A 20,202-nucleotide genomic window follows, 5' to 3' on the forward strand; every position below is an offset into this window, starting at 1 on the left:
AAAAGTGTACACTAAAAATGGGTTACAGTGTGAGAACAGGACAAATGAGGAAGAAAGGCAGGTTGTTTGTGACTTCAACTCAACTCTTGCCTAGAAAACAAAAGGGTGAATGCTGAAACAAACCAGAGCCAGAAACAGCCTGACACAGCCTTCACCAAGCCACTGCCACCCCCCACATTTACCCCCAGATGCACTCCTCTGCCTCACAACTCAACACTCCTGCATGCACACATTAGAGGAAGCAATTACACAGGCAAAAATGCATAACACATTGTCCTCTACACGTTTAAGTCAAGGGTTAAAACATACCACCTCTCCAGCCAGCAAGTGTTGCAGATTACCCACCATTACATAACGTCTTCCTGTCAACGTGAATGTGAAGGACACTGACCCCCACCCCAACAAACACGTGAGTGCGGGGATCATACATATATTATTTATAGCAAATACAATCCCCCAATTCCCCGTCGACTTTGCTCTACCCTGAGAACAAGTGGTTGCCATGGAAACAGTACAATTCCCGAGGCAATGCACGAAGCAGCTGGCACAGAGAGCGTGCATGGGTGGAAAACAAGAACCGTACATGTGCAAGGAAGGAGTGAAAAAAAAGTTTGGGCTGATAGTTTTCTTGCCATAGTGTACTATAAGTATGCATGATTCGAATTACTAATATGAATGTGTGAGTACACGTCTTAAAAAGTCACACGACATGTCCAACTTCTCAAATTGTAAATAATCCACACGCAAAGTACTCTTCAGGCATGAAAATGGGTCAGAGGTTAAAAAGGTGAGAAGGATGTGGAGGAAATATGTTCCGGTAGGGGCTGTCCCAAACGACTAATTTTCTCCTGATTAGTCAGCCGACTATTTTTACGATTAATAGACTTTTTACTAATTTAGCAATGAAATTGTTGTTGACGCGTATTAATTCACAAAAACACGTAAATATACATGTAAATAACAATAATTAATCACACATAAACAATGAGGTCAAATGTTGATAGCATTTACTAGTGCAAAAGAATGCAATTTAAACAGATTCAGAACACGGACTTTGCCTTTCCAACATTATTCAAAACAATTTAAAAAAAATATCTAGCATTATTATTATAGTATATTACTATATAAAATAGTATTATAAGAATGATAATACTCATTGCCAATCATATTTTTCAAAAAGGGTGTCATTTTAAAGCTGTTCTTCGTGTAAAATCTCAATTCTGTAGTATTAAAGTATTTACATACTATAATATTAATTCTGAAGTATGGGGGATTAACTCCAGAAGTCGTTATTTTATATGAACGTGGCGTGCTTTTATTTTGATATGTTCGCCGGAAGTACGTTCGCTAAACCGCTAACAGCTTCACACTCCGCAAAAAAGTACTTATCGTCATGGCTTATAGCAGGGGTCGGGAAGCTTTTTGGCTGAGAGAGCCATGAACACCGCATATTTTTAAATGTCATTCTGTGAGAGCCATACAACATGTTTAAAACTAAAAATACAATATGTGCATTTTATGTAATTTCAACACTTTTAAAGTACAATAAGTATCTGAATTATGTTTAATAAATTATATAAATAATAATAATTAAATAAAAATAACAATTATAAAATTAATATTTAGTTATTTTAATCCACAGATACACTTGTACTTATAGTTTTAAACCAGCAGGTCGGAGGCGTTCGCTAAGTGGCGTGCATGGGCAATAACTCTTCGCATTTTAGAGCAAATAAGAAATCAGCCGTCTTGGCAGTAATGTGAGACGGACGTTGTAAACTAGTATTTTTTTCTAGTTTGAGGTGAGAAAAAGTGTATAATTTGACTGTGTATATTAGCAGATTGCTTTATTTTAGGATGATTGTGATGTGTGCTGAGTGTTTATATAGTTCAGAAATATGTTAATCGTTAAGTATTGTAATGTCAGTAATTATTTGTGGGTCCTTGAAGAGGCCATCAGACAGCAGAGTAGTGACGTAGCGGGAAGCAAGGAAGAGAGAACCTACGGCGTGAGAGCGCAGTTAGCATGTTGCGGATGCCCCTGTTATTTTGTTTAGTATTTCTATGGTTGCCACAATAAAGTGGGAAAAGTCATCACCGACTCCTCTCCTTCCCATTTCCACATTCGGGGCTATTACAGTACATTTATGTGTGACTGCAGATGTGTTCGTAATGGCGAGCGGACGACGAGTGAATGCTAGTAGTGTCTAAAATGCCGAAGTTAAATGTTTTGTCACAAAAACTTGTATTTGTTTATTCATATAATTATATAAGAATCCGCATTTTAGAGCGAATAAGAAACTAGCCGTCTGTGTGCAGCAATGCGAGACGGACATTTTTTTTTCTTTTTTCAGCTGTATAAGAAAAATGTAAATAAAGCAAAATTAAATGTGTAACAACAGACTGAAGCATTTAATCCCTGTCTGCACCACGCTACAGATCCATCGCTATTATTTCAACCGACTGCCATACGCATCATTAGACTTCGAACGTCCTCCACAGCTGCACCTGAAGTGTCTGTAGTGTCCCGACCCGAATGTCGCCGGATCACTGGCTTGCCAATAAAAAAAATGTGAGCGCCCCTTACTGGTTGCTCTTTTTAACGGTTCCCCTGTGGCTCTTACGCCCGCCAGGTATCCCCCGAGGTCCTAGCGCCCTTCCAATTAAATGACAAAACTTTTTTTTTTTTAATGATTGAAGATTTGTCGGCAAGCCAGAGGCAGCCGTCAAAAGAGCCATATCTGGCTCGCGAGCCATAGGTTCCCGACCCTTGGCTTATGGTGTCACTAATAGATTTTTTCATTTGCAAATGCTGTTAACCAGCGATTTCTAATGTTTGAAGTGTCACCTTTTAACCGCAAGTTTGCGTTTTGGACAAGACTGCCAATGTTTTATAGCAGGCTAAGGTAGGTTGTATTTTTTTCCCCATAAGTCTCAATGTAGCAATGCTAACTTTTACAGTGTTTAATATACATGTGTTTCCTTATTTTGTATGTCTGAACTGTAATTCTACGGTGTGTCGATTACCAATAAAGATCTGTAAAATGAACTGAAGTCTCATATGTTCTCTACACGCACGCACAAATGTATGCATGCACGCACGCGGTGATAAAACAAAGCCGTGAAAATTATCGCCCTCATTTTTATTTACCTTGCGACAAATGGACTCATTGCATATCGCGACAGGCTTAGCAACTTTAATAAAACATGTCATTAGTTTGCCTGGCACGGCCAGCCTGTTATCCCTGTATTTTTCAAACACTGAGAGAAAAGTCTGGGAACCAGCCCATTAAGGGCCTCTTGAGCAGGTACAAAATCAATTGACAAATCAGATTCGTTTATTTGCGTGATGTGTTCTTAACGAGCAACGTCACTCTTGCGCGTCGGAAGTCGTCTCCACAACAACACAGATGGTGAACAGGAGAGCCGAGAATATGTTCCAATCCACGGTAAAATCTGTTTTAAATTACCAAAAACACATCGACACGAGTCATTGACAACAGTCTGTCTTGCGCTAGCCATGCTGAATAAACTCCGCTCTCCTCGCATGTTTACTTACGCGTGCAAGTCCCTCGTCCTGCCCTCGTCGTTTTACTAACGTCACGCCTGCCCGTCGCTGATTAGTTCACTCCACTGTCTGTTTGCTGTGACTCAATAGCTGGAACAGCGGTGAGTCTGGTGTACCAGGCTAGTCGTTAGTTAGTTAGATGGAATTACAACCCCCCACCCCCCACCCCTTTAAAAATTTTCTCCTCGGATCTACAAAATTAACGTAGGTCACCCCTTTTGACTTCAAAACGGCGTATTCCGCCGAAAGATGAGTGATTTTCATGCCTGACTCTTCCTCTGGCCAACACGCACCCTGACAAAAAGAATCATATTATAATGGTCGTAAAAAGATTGTGTATTATCAAAATCATTAAAAATACATAGAAAAGCATACCATAAAAAACATCCAACGTCTGTCATTAAAGACAACTGTTGCTCCAGAAAGACGCAATAAGACGGAAGAAAAAGGACGACAATATTGAAGGGAAGTTACTTGGGCTGCAGCTATCGATTATTTAAGTAATTGATTAATCTATCAATGAGTTAGTTCGATTACGAATATTTAATGCATTGCAGAATAGATTTTTGGAGATTTTAAGCAAAGAAACAAGAGTTTATGCTTGGAATAATATTTGGGCTTGCTAAAGAGTGTAATTTCAAGAGAACATTAAATGCGAATACAAAATAAAATACCTGAGTGTCTCTTCTAATGATGTGGAATTGCACTTTCATTTCACAAGAGCAATAAATGCACTTAAAATAATTAAAATACTCAAGCTTAGCCACAAATGGTTTACAAAACTAACTAAATTCGTATCTAATTACGACAAAAGAACAATCGGTTAACTTGCATAGCAAACGTCCGCTAGCTTAAATGTGATAAAATGCTAAGGTGTTTTGTTTTTTGTTTTTAACAAAGCTCTTAACAAATCGTTCAAACACATATTCCCACCAAAAACTTCTAAATATACTTCTAAACTAAATTAAAAAAGCATAAACAACCATATTAGCTCAAACAAAAACTTACCTTATGTTGCTTTTTAACAGGGAGAAGCTGGATTCAGCCATGTAAGAAGAGTTATGTCATGTTCACTGTTACCACCAGAGGGCTCTATATCCACCCAAATCAATAAAACTAAATGCAAAAACTTTCAAAACCATACCGTTACAACCCTACTCTAATTAAACTATCTTCGAAGTAGAAAAACTTGATTCGAAGCTTTTTTCTAATCAAATAACTCGAGTTAATCGATTAATCGCTGCAGTACTAGAAGTTACGCTCCCTTTCACATGAAGGCACTTGATACATATTTCTCGATATTTCATCCCAGGGTTCTTGAACCCTTTTAAAAGTCAAATTTAATGCTTTTAAAGACATTTTTAAGACTTACAAATAAAATCTAAGACAAAAAAATTTCTACAAAAACAATTTCTAATGAATAAAAAAACTTTTTATCTCACTGGAAACACACCTTTGCCAAAGACCGCTAGTGTTTTTTACCTCCTATCATGTGCGACTCGACAGCTTTAACCCCTATTGTCCCAAACAAAAAAGTCTTTTTCCAGGCTTCGCACTAGGGGTGGGAACTTCTGGGTAGCTCACAATACAATATGATCTGCTACACAAAATTCTCTGTACATGGGTCAGGAAATCATTCTAGAACAGTGGTTCTTGTCGGTGAAGGTTAAGAAACGCAGAGCCTTATTTTGTATGCGAACTAAATCTAGGCAAAGTGCCATTTTAGACTGACTTTGCCTGTTTTAGACTGGTTTGCCCTCAATTTACATCCTTTATTCAATTTTTTTTCCAAATGCTAGCCCTCTATCCAGAGCCACATAAAGAGAGTCACGACACTCCCATAGGGATCCATTATACGATTTTACTCCGGGTTACGGAGCCTTGTGTAGTTCCAAACATGGCTTCGACGAGGGCGGACCACATTCATACAAATGGCTGGCCGTCAAGTATATTCGGAGGTAAGTTTTCAACAGTCTATGGCGGAACACACAGACAAGATTGAAAAACCAGTTTCTGCTCTTGCACTCCTCTTTAAAAGAAACTGCTCTATTTTAAGCCAAAAGAACTGTTGTGTTTGACAGAACAATATGTCTAAATGCTGCCATAGCAGATTCATGGCGCATTAAGCCCCTGAACTATTTTTAATTTGTCCTTTTTCCCTGAAAACCCCCGTTTACAGACGTCGCGCAACCGCTTTTGTTTCAACCCAGCCATAAAACGGAGGCAATTAATTATATTCATTATTCAAAATGTCAGTCATTTTTAGCTTAGAATCATTAATTGATGTCTCATATTTCATTTAAAAAAAACAAAAACGACTTTAAAAAATTATTCACTCACATATTTTAAACTTTTAAACGAATTATGTCACAATGAAAAAAATGGCGTCTGTAAAAAAGTCACGGATATCTACCTCATAACTATCGCTTAGTTGTAGTTTTTTTGTTACTGTCACATTTCTCCCATATGTTACATGATAAATAATCGATCCAAACAAAGAAAAATTGGAAAAAAAAAACGTTTAAAAGGGTAAATATCTGAAAAAGAAAATCTCGACCACTCCCTGATGTCTGCGATTTCTACATCGTGACCTTTGTTATATTACCATGTTTCACACATAAAATCCCCCCAAAAATCCAGCTGTGGCCATTCACAGCTGTGTCTTGACACTCAGTGATACATGCTACATGGAGTTTTTGGATCGAAACAAGTTAAGCACGCGATAACATCACATTAAAGTCATGGCGTCTGTGATCCTGCTCTCGCGTGTTCTCACCTCCAGATAGGGTTTTGCTGTTTAAAAAACTTTTTTTTTTTTTTTTTAAATGCCCTCTGTTCAAAAATTTTCTTCACCCAGAAAATTGAGATTTTAAGCTTTCCAATGATGTTTCACACATGCATATCAGACAATTTTGAAAGTTGACCAAATTGGGGGTCTCAGAACGGAACTTCAAGTCACCTGAGTCTTTTCCGGCCTATATTCTATCAGGGGCGCTTTATAATGTATATGTTGAGCTTTATTTGTAAGTGCGTGGCATAGCTATACAAATATTTTATCAAGGTGACGAGCTATTTTCTCCTACCTTTTAAGCTGACTCTGCTAACTGGGAATGTATCGCCAGGGATAAATTCATTAAGTCGCTAGCTCTTTTAAATTGTCAACTCTTTCAGAGGCCCTTTGTGACGTTCACACTTTATATTTGTGAGTATTCGTACGCGACTGGCTTTCACGTGCTAATTACCGTAGCTCGATTTTGTGAGCTTTGAGCTAAGGTATCACAATCATGGAAGAGTACCAAGTCCATGCATGACAACCTGTATTCTTTACACCAAAATGTTTGACATGTTGTTATATTTTAGAGATCTGTATAGATCTGTATAGATTGAAAAGTGATGTCAATAAACAATAAAAACACATTTATAATAGAAAACTAATTTAAATAAATTTTTTTAGGTCACATTTTCAAGATCCGCTCCTGCTGGGGACCGCTACTGGTGCCTGTTGGCTTTGGGCACGAAGCCCATTTTTCAAATAGCAAAAAACAAATTAAATAAGCCTTTTATTTCATGTTTTGACAACTGACCATTGCAATCCATTTTTTCTGCTGTTCGTTCTTCCCATGCTGCACAACCAACCATCATAGGCCACTGATCTATAAAATGTTAGGTGTAAACAATGAACCATGACACCAATTTCACCAATTGTTCAATAAAAAATGTTTTCCTTTATCAAAGGGTAATAATTTGTTATTGTTATACATTACACCATGTTACAGAATATAATACAATTTTTTGCCTGTCTTGAAATCATTTTATTTGTGTTGCTTGGGTCCAAACTAAATGAAAAATGCCTCTTAAAAGGTACAGGTTTGGTTTTGCTAAAACTAGAGGCTATATTCAAAATTTGAGTTAAGCGGGAAATATTTTTAAACATAATTTCTTTGTGTTTCAGGTCAAACTAAGTCTATGAAATAAAAAGGAAAATGTACACACATATATATAAGCATTAGAAAGTACAACAGTAAAGAAAAGTGGAAAATAGAATTTAAAAGTCGTGACCTCAAACTTTTTGGGAAACAAAAGTGTTTTTATATATCAATTCGACGAAACAAAGTAGGACGTGCGATTTAGGACTTGGGAACAAACTATGTTATACGTGGTGCTTTCTTTAATATATTACCACAGGTAGGTGAATCAAGGAAATCTAGACATTCTCTGGAAAAACAGTATATTTGTTGTGAAAAAAGAAAAACCTAAATCATTTTGCATTTCAATGTAAAAGTCGTTTTCTCGTGCAAATGCTAACACAAACATGAAACATTTACTCCACATGTGAAAGTTCCCTTCTGCTTAACAGTTTACATGTCGCCCTACCCCTCCAAATGAAAAAGTAGCATCTAAATATATGTTATAATGCAAGGACAAAATCAAACTACAACTTAGATACACGATTTTATCCATTTTCCTATAAATGTCGTGATTACCGCTGTAAGTTCCATTGAAAACCACTACAGCGCTTCTTGTTCTTGGAACTACTCACACCCTACAGCAGGGGTGTCCAAACTTTTTGCAAAGGGGGCCAGATTTGGTGTGGTAAAAATGTGGGGGGCCGATCCTGGCTGACGTCCTTTACGTAGAACAATATATTTAAGCAAATTTTAGCAAGCCATTTTGTGTGTCACATTTCCTTTATTATTGTTTTTTATTAATAGTTTTAACAATCTCCCAACTAGCCTTTGTGGTGTTCTCTTTTGACTCTCGGGCTCTTGCGAAATACTGCTGCTATATATTTTTTTTTTTTCAAATGAGGATCAATGTACAACAAAAGAACAGCTGGCTAACTTACATAGAAAAAGTCCGCTGGCTTAAATGCTAATGTTTTTTTTTAATTTTTTATTTTTAACAATGCTCTTAACAAATGGCTCAGACACAAATTCTCACAAAAACGGCTAAATATACCTTTTTAACTAAATTAAGAATGCATTAAAAAACATTAGCTCAAACAAAAACTTAGCTTACGTTGGTCTTAACAGGGAGCAGTTGGATTCAGCCATGTGAAAAGAGGCAGACCAGAGGGCAGTGTATCCACCCTCATCAATAAAACTAATTGCAAACACTTTTAAAATAAACCATTAAAACGGCACTTTAATTAAACGAATACTCGAAGCAACAAAATTTAATTAGAATTTTTTTTTTTTTTTGTAATCGAATACTTGAGTTAATCGATTAATCGTTGCAGCACTAATCTTGTCGTACATGTCTTGTCTTGTTTGGTAATATCGCCTCACACTGAACTCTTTAAAAACAGCGACTGTCTGTGCAAATGAGGCAGACACAGTTGTTGCGTATTTCAGTGAAGAAATAAGTCGAATTTCCACCTATCCTTGAAGCGTCGGCCGTCGCAGTCAACTTTCTTTTTTTTTTTTTTGTCGCCATTTTAGAAAATTGGAAGGGTCACACGGGGTAATGTTGCTTAAAGTGCTGTTGCCTTTTAGTGGGTAAATGAGGAGCAGCATTTAGTGTGGAAGTTACTTCATATGCTGGTAGCAGTACTGCTGACCAATTTATTAAGTCTGTGTGCGGGCCAGACGTTATTGATTTTATGACAGAGGCTGGGGGCCGGATGAAATTTGACCACGGGCAGCATTTGGCCCCCGGGCCGGACTTTGGACATGTCTGCCCTACAGGAACCACGTGACCACCTACGGCGACATCAAAGAGTGCCGCGACTCTCTTTATACAGCTCTGCATCTATCTAATGGGAGGAGAAATCGGTTTGCTCATTGGAAGGTTAACTGTCACTTGGTATGAGGGAGTATTACACACCTACGCGTAGAAAATAAAAAAAATTAAATAAAATTACATCATTTTAGACCATGAAAATAGTATGTGATGCAAGGATGCGACAATAAAATAAGAATGTAGACATGAAAACAAAAAGGAACAGTGTGAAATGAAATGAGTTTAATTTCATTTACCGACGTGAAAATCAACAGCAAAAGACAATTTGTAGCAAATTTGAAATCTGGAAGAAATTTGAACAGGAATTCACTTAAATGTTACCTTGCTAGGTTTTGAATTCGTAAAAAAATGGCTTTACTATGAAATTCCGAATGGTTCGGTGGATGCAGCTGTGAAACTCGTGGGGTTGGGTACCTTTAGCAAGGCAAACGGATTGGACGTCTATGGGCATCACTGGCAGCCGACGTCAGGCAATGAGTTAATTCTGGGGCATTTCACGACATTTCCGTCATTTTCTCTGGAGCCATTATTTGCAAGCATCTATCATAGTCAATGGCACTTAAAGAGTTAACTGGTTAACCCATTTTAACCCACCAGTCACAACAGTGACCAAAAAAACTACAGTTGTGGTCAAAAGTTTACATACACTTGTGAAGAACATAATGTCATGGCTCTCTTGAGTTTCCAGTTATTTCTACAACTCTGATTTTTCTCTGATGGAGTGATTGGAACAGATACTTCTTTGTCACAAAAAACATTAATGAAGTTTGGTTCTTTTATGACTTTATTATGGCTGAACAGAAAAAAGTGATCAAATCTGCTGGGTCAAAAATATACATACAGCAGCGCTAATATTTGGTAACATGTCCCTTGACCATTTTCACTTCAATTAGGCGCTTTTGGTAGCCATCCACAAGATTCTGGCAAGCTTCTGGTTGAATCTTTGGCCACTCCTCTAGACCAGGGGTCCCCAACCTATTCCACAAAGGCCCACTGTGGGTGCAGGATTTCATTCCTACCATACAAGGTGACAACACTTTTCCCCCAATCTGGTGTTTTACAAGTGCAATCAGTTGATTGCAGTCAGGTGTGGCTTGTTTTAGCAGAAGCCTCATTGGTTCAACTGTCTCTGCTGGATCGGCTGGAACAAAAACCAGGACCCACAGTGGGCCTTGAGGACTGGGTTGGAGACCCCTGCTCTAGACAGAATTGGTGCAGTTCAGTTAAATTTGATGGCTTTCTGACATGGACTTGTTTCTTCAGCCTTGTCCACAAGTTCAAGTCAGGACTTTGGGAAGGCCATTCGAAAACCTTAATTCTAGCCTGATTTAGCCATTCCATTACCACTTTTGATGTGTGTTTGGGGTCATTGTCCTGTTGGAAAACACAACTGCACCTAAGACCCAATCTTCGGGCTGATGACATTAGGTTATCTTGAAGAATTTGAAGGTAATCCTCCTTCTTCATTATCCCATTTACTCTCTGTAAAGCACCAGTTCCATTGGCAGCAAAACAGCCCCACAGCATAATACTACCACCACCGTGCTTGACGGTAGGCATGGTGTACTTGGGGTTAAAGGCCTCAACCTTTCTCCTCCAAACATATTGCTGGGCATTGTGGCCAAACAGCTCGATTTTTGTTTCGTCTGACCACAGAACTTTCCTCCAGAAGGTCTTATCTTTGTCCATGTGATCAGCAGCAAACTTCAGTCGAGCCTTAAGGTGCCGCTTTTGGAGCAAGGGCTTCCTTTTTGCACGGCAGCCTCTCAGTCCATGGAGATGCAAAACACGCTTGACTGTGGACAATGACACCTGTGTTCCAGCAGCTTCTAATTCTTGGCAGATCTGCTCTTTGGTGATTCTCGGTTGAATCTTCACCCTCCTGACCAATTTTCTCTCAGCAGCAGGTGATAGCTTGCGTTTTCTTCCTGATCATGGCAGTGACAAATCAGTGCCATGCACTTTATACTTACAAACAATTGTTTGCACTGTTGCTCTTGGGACCTGCAGCTGCTTTGAAATGGCTCCAAGTTACTTTCCTGACTTGTTCAAGTCAATGATGAGCTTTTTCAGATCCATGTATGTATATTTTTGACCCAGCAGATTTGATCACTGTTTCTGTTAACCCATAATAAAGTCTTAAAAGAACCAATCTTCATGAATGTTTTTTGTGACAAAGAAGTATCTGTTCTAATCACTCTATCAGAGAAAAATCAAAGTTGTAGAAATAACTGGAAACTCAAGAGAGCCATGACATTATGTTCTTCACAAGTGTATGTAAACTTTTGACCACAACTGTATATTACCATATATTATATTGTATATTATTTTTTATTACTCAAAGGGGGTGACAAATCACACCTGGTTTGGATTTTTAAATGTCTAGCAAAAGTTAAACGGGTTGTTTTGTTTATCTATGCCTGTAATATGCATAAAATATAAAATTCATTCTTTCAAAGTCAAAGGCTTTATGATAATGTGAGGCTTTGTTTCAGATGATGTCATAACCCGGACATAAGAGTTTGGTTTTACTGTATTCAATAAAAGCGTTTTTATTCCACATCAAGGGCACATTTATGACATATTGTCATTAAAAATGACCTCATTTCAAAATATTACTTTTTGCAAGAATTGTTATTGTAACACGAATGACAGTGACCATTTATTTATGGTCTTCGGGGTCACCCAAATCTGAAATATAACTTTATGTTGTGATGTTATAAAGAGCAATATGTTTTGAAGGTATTTTAACATTTTTTGTTCCACAATCACGTCGAACAGCAAAAAGAAAGAAAAGAAACACTGAGGACTAACGTACATAAATGTTAATATAAATTTTAGCCCCACACATTACAGTATATTTGCATATAACTTGAGAAAGTATAACATCTAAGGAAAATATGGAATTAATATTTACCTAGGATTAGGCACAGGACGTCTGAGACCACCAGTAACTTCCTTGTGAATAAGGCTCGTCCACTTTGAGTCATTTTGCTCCCGGTGCTGTTCTCCATTCCCGCTGCTTTCGCCGGTCGGATGCCGCTCTTGGTGTGCAACACTTTGGGACGCTTGGGTCGGGTCCCCGGGCTCACACAACCGCACTGTGGCCCCACCTGGCCCAGCATAACAAAAAGGGAGATCAACAACTATTCATAAGAGAGTCTTAAAAACTTTGACAAGAGTTCGAATATTGGATGCGTCACAATAATGTTCCCTTTTGACGCATTTTTAAAAAGCTATGGCGTCACAATCGCCCGCAGGGCTCATCCATCCAATTTATTGAGCACCCGTCACCTTCAAAGTATGCGTAAAGTTCTCCATGTGGAAGCCCTTGCAAACTCTCTCTAGCTCCTCTAGCGGTGAAATCTTACAATGACAAGGTGAAGCATTGATACCGTGCAGATTTTGACTCAATTTACTAACAACAAATTGATTAACGCCGTGAAATATAGCCTATTGGACAAACTACAGATTTTCAAAAAAACAAAAAAATTCAGTACTCACCAAGATGAATCCACGGACTGATAAAACGATATTTGTTTGTTTTGAGTATAAATTACTGAAGTCAAAACCGGTTCAAACATAAAAGCGAGGAGAAACAGTGGTAATCGAATATGGCATCAGCGGTCAAGGATAGTTTTGAGGAGTTTAGTGCTACGTGTTGTATATGTTCTGCACATTAAAGACAATAAACGGCAGTAGAACTTGCAAGGTACATCAAAGGAATCAGAGAATCAAAGGCAAGGGGCTTTCCGTGTCAGTTTACAGGGCTTTCTAGTCAGGGTCAATCAAAGCAAAATGTCCAAAGTACGGCCCGCGAGCTAATAATTCAATTTTTATTTGCCCACTGCAAATTATGAAACTTTCATTGCATACGGCGCGCACGTTTTTACATTTAGCATACATAGCATGCACTTCTCAGTTTTAACGCTAGATGTAGCTGTTTACCTAAACAGTGCTTCTCCATGACTTGGGGGATCAAAATCAAAATCTGACATGTTCAAGTCAGTGTAGAAAGTAGAACGTCACTATTTTGTTTTATATCAATAATAAATTGTACAAAAAAATTCAACGTCACAAATTGAGAAATTTTGGCTTTTTATATATATATATATATATATATATATATATATATATATATATATATATATATATATATATATATATATATATATATATATATATATATATATTTTTTTTTATTGCTTTGACATTTTCTGTTTGTTCCTGCTGTTGTTTCAATTATGCAAATGTACATATTTATAAAGAGTATAACTATACTGAATATATATATGTATTTATAACCCCGGGATTATTTTTTTGTATTCCTAAAATTATTTACTGACATTGACAGTTACAGAAATCATGCGGTAAAACTTTTTTTTTTTTTTTTTTTTTTTTTCAAAATTAAATAGTTGAATATATGGCGGAAAACAAAGACAAGGCTGAAAAAGCAGTTTCCAGTCTTGCACCCCTTTTTAAAATAAACAGCTGTATTTTAAGCCAAAAGAACTGTTGTGTTTGATAGAATAATATGTCTATATGCTGCCATAGCAGATTCATGGCACATTAAGCCCCCGAAATATTTTTAATTTGTCAGTTTTACCCTGGAAACCCCTGTTTACAGACACCGCGCAACTGCTTTTGTTTTAACCCAGCCATAAATTGATGTCTAATGTTTAAAAAAAAATTTTTTTTTAATTAAAGACTTTAAAAATGTATTTACTCGCATATTTTAAACTTTTAAACACATTACGTCACAATGACAATAATGGTGTCTGTAAAAAAGTCACGGATATCTACCTCATAACTTTCGCTTAATTGTATTTTTTTTGTTACTGTCGCATTTTCTACGATATGTTAGAGGATAAATAATCGATCCAAACAAAGAAAAATTGGGAAAAAAAACCTTTAAAAGGGTAAATATATGAAAAAGAAAATCTCGAACACTCCTTGATGTCTGCAATTTCTGCATCGCGACCCTTGTTATAGGACCATGTTTCACCCATAAAATCCCCCAAAAATCCAGCTGTGGCCATTCACATCTGTGTTCTGAAGTAAGTCTGTGTCTTTAGTACACGATAATATCTCGTTAAAGTTATGGCGTCTGTAATTCTGCTCTCGCATGCTCTCACCTCCAGATAGGGTTTTGCTGTTTAATTTTTTTTTCTTTTTTTTTTTAAATGCCCTCCTGTTCAAATTTTTTCTTCCCCCAGAAAATTTAGATTTAAGCTTTCCAATGATGTATCACACGTGCATATCGGAAAATTTTGAAAGTTGGCTAAATTGGGGGTCTCAGAGCGGAACTTCAAGTTACCTGAGTGTTTTTCGCCATATACTGTGTATAAACTGTCATTTTGCGTGTTTCTTTTTTTTTTTTTTTAGATTGGTTTTAGAAGTGGAAACTCCATTCATATTTAAGTGTGTGTTTTCTTATTTTGCATTTGTATGAATGTGAAATAGCACTTTGCATATTGACCATTTAAAATATGATGGAGTGAACTCTGAACCAGTCCGTTGTAATGAAGACGGAGCTGAGCCAAAAGGCCAAGCGCTCGATTTACCAGTCGATCTATGTTCCTACCATCACCTATGGTCATTAGCTGTGGGTCACCAAAAAAATAAAAGCCATAATTTCAGGTTTTTACTATGTTGTGGTAATAAACAGGCCAGTAGAAAACTGTCAGAAAGACTTCAGAACATGCCTACCGATATACTTTTGTTGATTGTATTATATTGTATTCTATTATATTATGTTATTGTGCATAGTCCATAATAGTCCAATCAACATTTTGAGTTCCGCAGCTATTACAATCTGACATCGTACTGGCGAGTGGGGTGGCCAACAAATTCATTGGGGGGGTGCCGTGGCCAGGCCTGGTGGCATCATTATTCCATATCGCACAAAATATACGGCGACTCATGTCAATAAGACGGAGACGTATTCCGTGCTTGATGGCTATACCTGATAATTATCAGAATTATTAGTTTTGTATCAAATTTTATTTGGGCAATTCATTATTTATTTATTTATTTGTCTATACCTTATAAGTTGTAGACAAATTTGTTGTTTAATACATCTAACCTATTTGAAGTTTAGTTTCAATCTCTCCTAACACGATTTGATTGACAGACCATTCCTTACGTTGAAAGCAAAATACAAAAAAGGCAAGTGAAAGAGAAACATCAATGACAAAAACTGTCATTTTTTCCCCTTTTTTTAATGACAAAAGTGAAAGTCAATAAAAAAGTTACTTTAATTTTTATGTATTCATTTCTTTTTTTATTTATTTATTGACGGGTGTGTTTTTTTAGGCACTCCTGTGATTCCATACATTCTGCCATAACTGCCACATACATTCTAATTTTTTTATTTTAAAAACAATGATGAATTTTACAATTTGAAAGGCAGTTTGGTATAACATTCAAACACCGTGCTGGCAGCCTAATTCATTTTATTCTTCTTTGGTAGTATATACAGCAGCCAGCATGGACATATTTTTTTCATGCACCACTACAATGCATTGTGGGATATAGGGAGCTCTGGAGTGACCATTGTTGTTGACTCGATCACTAAGCCCTCTAAGGGTCAATCTCACCAAGTTCACTTTGCTGTTTAGGGAAATCGCAGACGTCAAAGAGTGGTCGAGATTTTCACTTTCATATATTTACCCTTTTAAATGTTTTTTTTTTTCATTTTTCTTTGTTTGGATCGATTATTTATCATCTAAAATACTAGTATTGGGGAAAATGTGACAGTAACGAAAAAAATACAATCAAGTGATAGTTATGTGGGTGATATCGACGCCTTTTTTACAGACGCAAATTTTTTCATTGTGACGTAGTAGTTTGTTTAAAAGTTTAAAATATGCGAGTGAACAATTTTTTTAAAAGTCCCTTTTTGTTTTAAAATGAAATATTAGACATTAATTAATGATTCTAAGCTAAAAATGACAGGCATTTTGAATAATAAATACGATTACTCACCTTCTTTTTATGGCTGGGTTGAAACAAAAGCGATTGCGCGACGTCTGTAAACGCGGGGTTTCCAGGGTAAAACGGACACATTAAAAATAGTTTGGGGACTTAATGTGCCATGAATCTGCTATGGCAGTATATAGACATATTGTTCTATCAGACACAACAGTTCTATGGTCTTAAAATGCAGCAGTTTATTTTAAAGAGTGGTGCAAGAGCAGAAACTGCTTTTTCAGCCTTGTCTGGGTTTTCCGCCATATACATATCTATATATGTAAAAAGAGTAGGCCTATATACTTTTAAGGGAGTGCCAATTCAACACACAAAGACATCTTCTGTTTAAAGGGGTTAAAATTCATTCATTCATTCATTTTCCATGCCGCTTTTTCCTCACGAGGGTCGCGGAGGTGCTGGAGCCTATCCCAGCTAACTCGGGGCAGTAGGCAGGGGACACCCTGAACTGGTTGCCAGCCAATTGCAGGGCACAAGGAGACATACAACCATTCACGCACACACTCATACCTACGGGCAATTTAGAGTGTTCAATCAGCCTACCATGCATGTTTTTGGGATGTGGGAGGAAACCGGAGTTCCCGGAGGAAACCCACGCAGGCACGGGGAGAACATGCAAACTCCACACAGGAAGGCCGAAGCCCGGGATTGAACCCTTGATCTTAGAACTGTGAGGCAGACGTGCTAACCACTCAGCCACCGTGCCGCGGGGTTAAAATTGAAAAACTAAATAATTTTAGTGGGGTTTCAATAAAAGGCATTTAAAATTAAACATCCTAGAATACAATCTTTGACTCATGAATTTTCATGAATTTTGTGGAGAGGCTAGTTCATTGTGCGTAATTGTTTTATCAGATAGATAGTATTATAAAACCATCTTTTCCTCTCGGTTGAGTGTCAACATAGTGGACTTATTGTGAAACGATCATCATGTTTGTTTATACAGGCATGATAATGAACACACTAATATCGTTCAAATATTCCAGCGTTTTTGTCTCATTAACCAATGAGACAAAAATTTTTAGTTCTATGTTTAGAGATATGAAAATGAAGCAAAAAGGAGATAACAATGCATGTACTCTGAACTAGGGCTGCAGCTATCGAATATTTTAGTAATCGAGTAATCGACTGAAAATCCTATCGATTAATCGAGTAATCGGATAAAACATTTTTTTTTTTAGGTAAAGAGCAATTATAAATATAGATGAGAAAACAAGACATTTCATCTAATATTGAACATTTTCATTCAATCAATGTCTTTATTTTCGATGTACATTGTTGAAAACAGCCAACAATTGCATCTCAAATGTGACAAAAAAAGAAAAAAAGAAAAAAAAAGACTAATTCACTGCTTTCACTCAAAAAACTTTTAGATCTTATAAAAAATTTCTTATCTAAAAATGTCATTATGCTTGATAACACACATCACTTAAAAGTTAGGTGTTTTTCCCACGTGTTTCAATTGAATTTCCACTTGTGTCAAGCTATAAGTTCTAGTTAAGTTTTAAGTTAGTCTAAACTGTAAGTACCGATAGGATTTTGAGTTTTTGCAGTGTTCAAAATAAATGCTGTGCTGTATTGGAGCACATTAGGCACCAGTGCTACTTGGTGTATTTTTCCAGCAATGACTACTGAGCTAAAATTGACAGTTAGCATTAAGTTTTTATTTTACACCCTAATCACTCTCGCGCTGTTTTCACAGATTAAATAAAGCCTGTATGTAAGAGTTAGCCACGCATCGACAGTGGTCATAATGAATACAAACCTAGCCCTCCGCAGGGATAACGTTACGTGAGCAAATGACAGTAAGGTTAATCTTGTTTACGAGCGCTGAGAAGTGTACTGCTTTAAGATGGCGGCTGTTTTGTTAACGCCGCCGAGTCGGACATTTCGCATCTAGTTCTACGTACATGTGATATCTATGACACGCATCAAAAGCTACATGCTACCACTGTAGCAACATGCGGGCGTAGTTTTTAGCAACGTCGGTGCAGTTTGTAACGGCTGTCAGCTGCAGTAAGGTATTTTTTTTTATTGCTTCTTCCTCTACGCACGTCACGTCAGCGAGTTGTCCCGCATGAAAAGTAGTCCAGGCAAAACGTGTTGCATAGAGCTGGCAAAATTAAACGATTCCTCGAGGTGAATAAAATTACTCAGATCAGTTTTTAAACTCGAGTTACTTGAGTTGCTCGAGTATTTGTTTCAGCTCTACTCTGAACCATGGAGAAGACTCAATTTGAGGTTGGCTTGAAGGCTGCTTTGCCGCGTCCAGTGGAGCATGTCTTGAATCGCTTCAGGGTACGATAAGATCTCAAAACCATCCAGGCAGTCTGAAGCAAAATGTGCTTGTCAGTGTCAGAATGGGTTTCAGCTGCAGGTCATGGGTCGCCCAAGAGGATGAGGACGACTCACATCGAAGATACTGCTAAAAACACCAAAGAACTGCTATGAATAAACCTGAGGAATGGAGATATGTCTGTTATTATACCTGTTACAATGTGAGTAAAGATATTCTTATTCTTGTACTTGGTCAACGGGTTAACAGGTCTGTGAAACAAAATATTGCTCTTGTCACACCGTGGTGAGGTTTGGTGTGTCATGGCATCATTTCCATGATGTAACCTGTCATATAACAGGCTATTATTATATGGAAAGTGCTTTATTAAAGGCTGTACTGCAATATGTCATCCTCCAGTTGATTGACAGGTCCCGCCTATAGGGGAGTACCAGGAAGTGACTGATAGTGTGAGCACGCTGCATGTTATACTGCCTCTGCCACATTGTTATTAAAAGTTGCATAAAATGCAAAGCTTGTCAGCTGCCCATCATTACATAACCCTCCTCATTTCAGAGCACTTCCTAAAGGCCGATACACGCACAGTCCACCGCGCTACGCTTAGCTTCGTGCCGAACACCGCAACTAATACGTTTGTATTGTAGTCAATACGAGGTGGTCCACATGATCCGCTCAGTTCCGATCTGGATGCGCCTGAGTCCGCCTCTCCGATCTGTCAAAACTAAAATACGTTCAAGGTCTATTTTCTGGTCCGTCAAGCTGCGGCCGGATCAAGCTCTGCTGTTTAGCACGCACCAAACAGGAAATAGAACGGCAACAATATCCGGTCTTTCAAAGTAAATAATGTTAATAAAAGTATTATGCATCTAATTTTAACTATATTTTATTGAAATTTACACAAAACAAAATGTATACACGTCATTTGCATGGGATGACAGTGCTTGTGTATCTCCAAACAATATATTTTGAAATGGCTAAAGGAAAATCGTTCTTCCTAATACTATTGTAGCGTCACTAGGATGCTCTGCATTGGTCGTCAGCGCAATTTATTGGTGTTTTTGATGCGGAAACGCAAAGAGAGCGCACAGAAAAATAAAAAGTAAAAAGTGAGCTAGACTTCTGTGCTGATTTATTTAAACCTGTTGCCGCTGGCAATGTTTGCAAGCGCTACACTATGTTTGTGTATGTGTGCGCGTTACTGAGGTAAGATTTTAAAGTGCATGTGACACGAAAAAGCATGTTTATTTCATAATACACGCGGTATTTTATGGTCCTGAATGATATGGACCGCTTGGATGTGTGTGGAAGCGATCGCTATATTTATTTAGTTTTTTTAATCCCGTGCCATGAAAATGAGTGACTTCCGGCAACAGTCTCGAGTTGAGAAAGAGGGTGCTGTGACGTGTACGGTAGAAGGAGTCCTCTTCACTATACAGCCATACTGTTATATGAGAAGGACTAAGGATTCAGCTGATTTTGCGGATTAATACATTTATTTTTCGCATTAGGCCAGCCAAACGGCTGCAGAAAAATCTTGCTGTATGAGGGAGAGGCGTGTGCGCCATTCACCGTGGATATTGGCCAAAACAAGCCCTACTACTGTGGG

The 20,202-nt window shown here is 37.7% G+C and overlaps 1 protein-coding gene across 5 annotated transcripts in view; it reads right to left on the bottom strand.

The window, feature by feature from the left end:
- Positions 1–20,202, bottom strand: part of LOC130919955 (phospholipid phosphatase 3-like) — a 90,357-nt gene that overhangs the window by 24,916 nt on the left and 45,239 nt on the right. For 2 of the 5 annotated variants that reach the window (XM_057842633.1, XM_057842630.1), the window contains exon 3: positions 12,228–12,423. In XM_057842633.1, coding sequence (XP_057698616.1) covers positions 12,228–12,423 — 196 coding nt within the window. The other 3 variants (XM_057842631.1, XM_057842635.1, XM_057842632.1) reach the window with 3 other exon arrangements.

This window comes from Corythoichthys intestinalis, chromosome 8, assembly GCF_030265065.1.
Source record: "Corythoichthys intestinalis isolate RoL2023-P3 chromosome 8, ASM3026506v1, whole genome shotgun sequence".
NCBI classification, from domain to species: Eukaryota; Metazoa; Chordata; class Actinopteri; order Syngnathiformes; family Syngnathidae; genus Corythoichthys; species Corythoichthys intestinalis.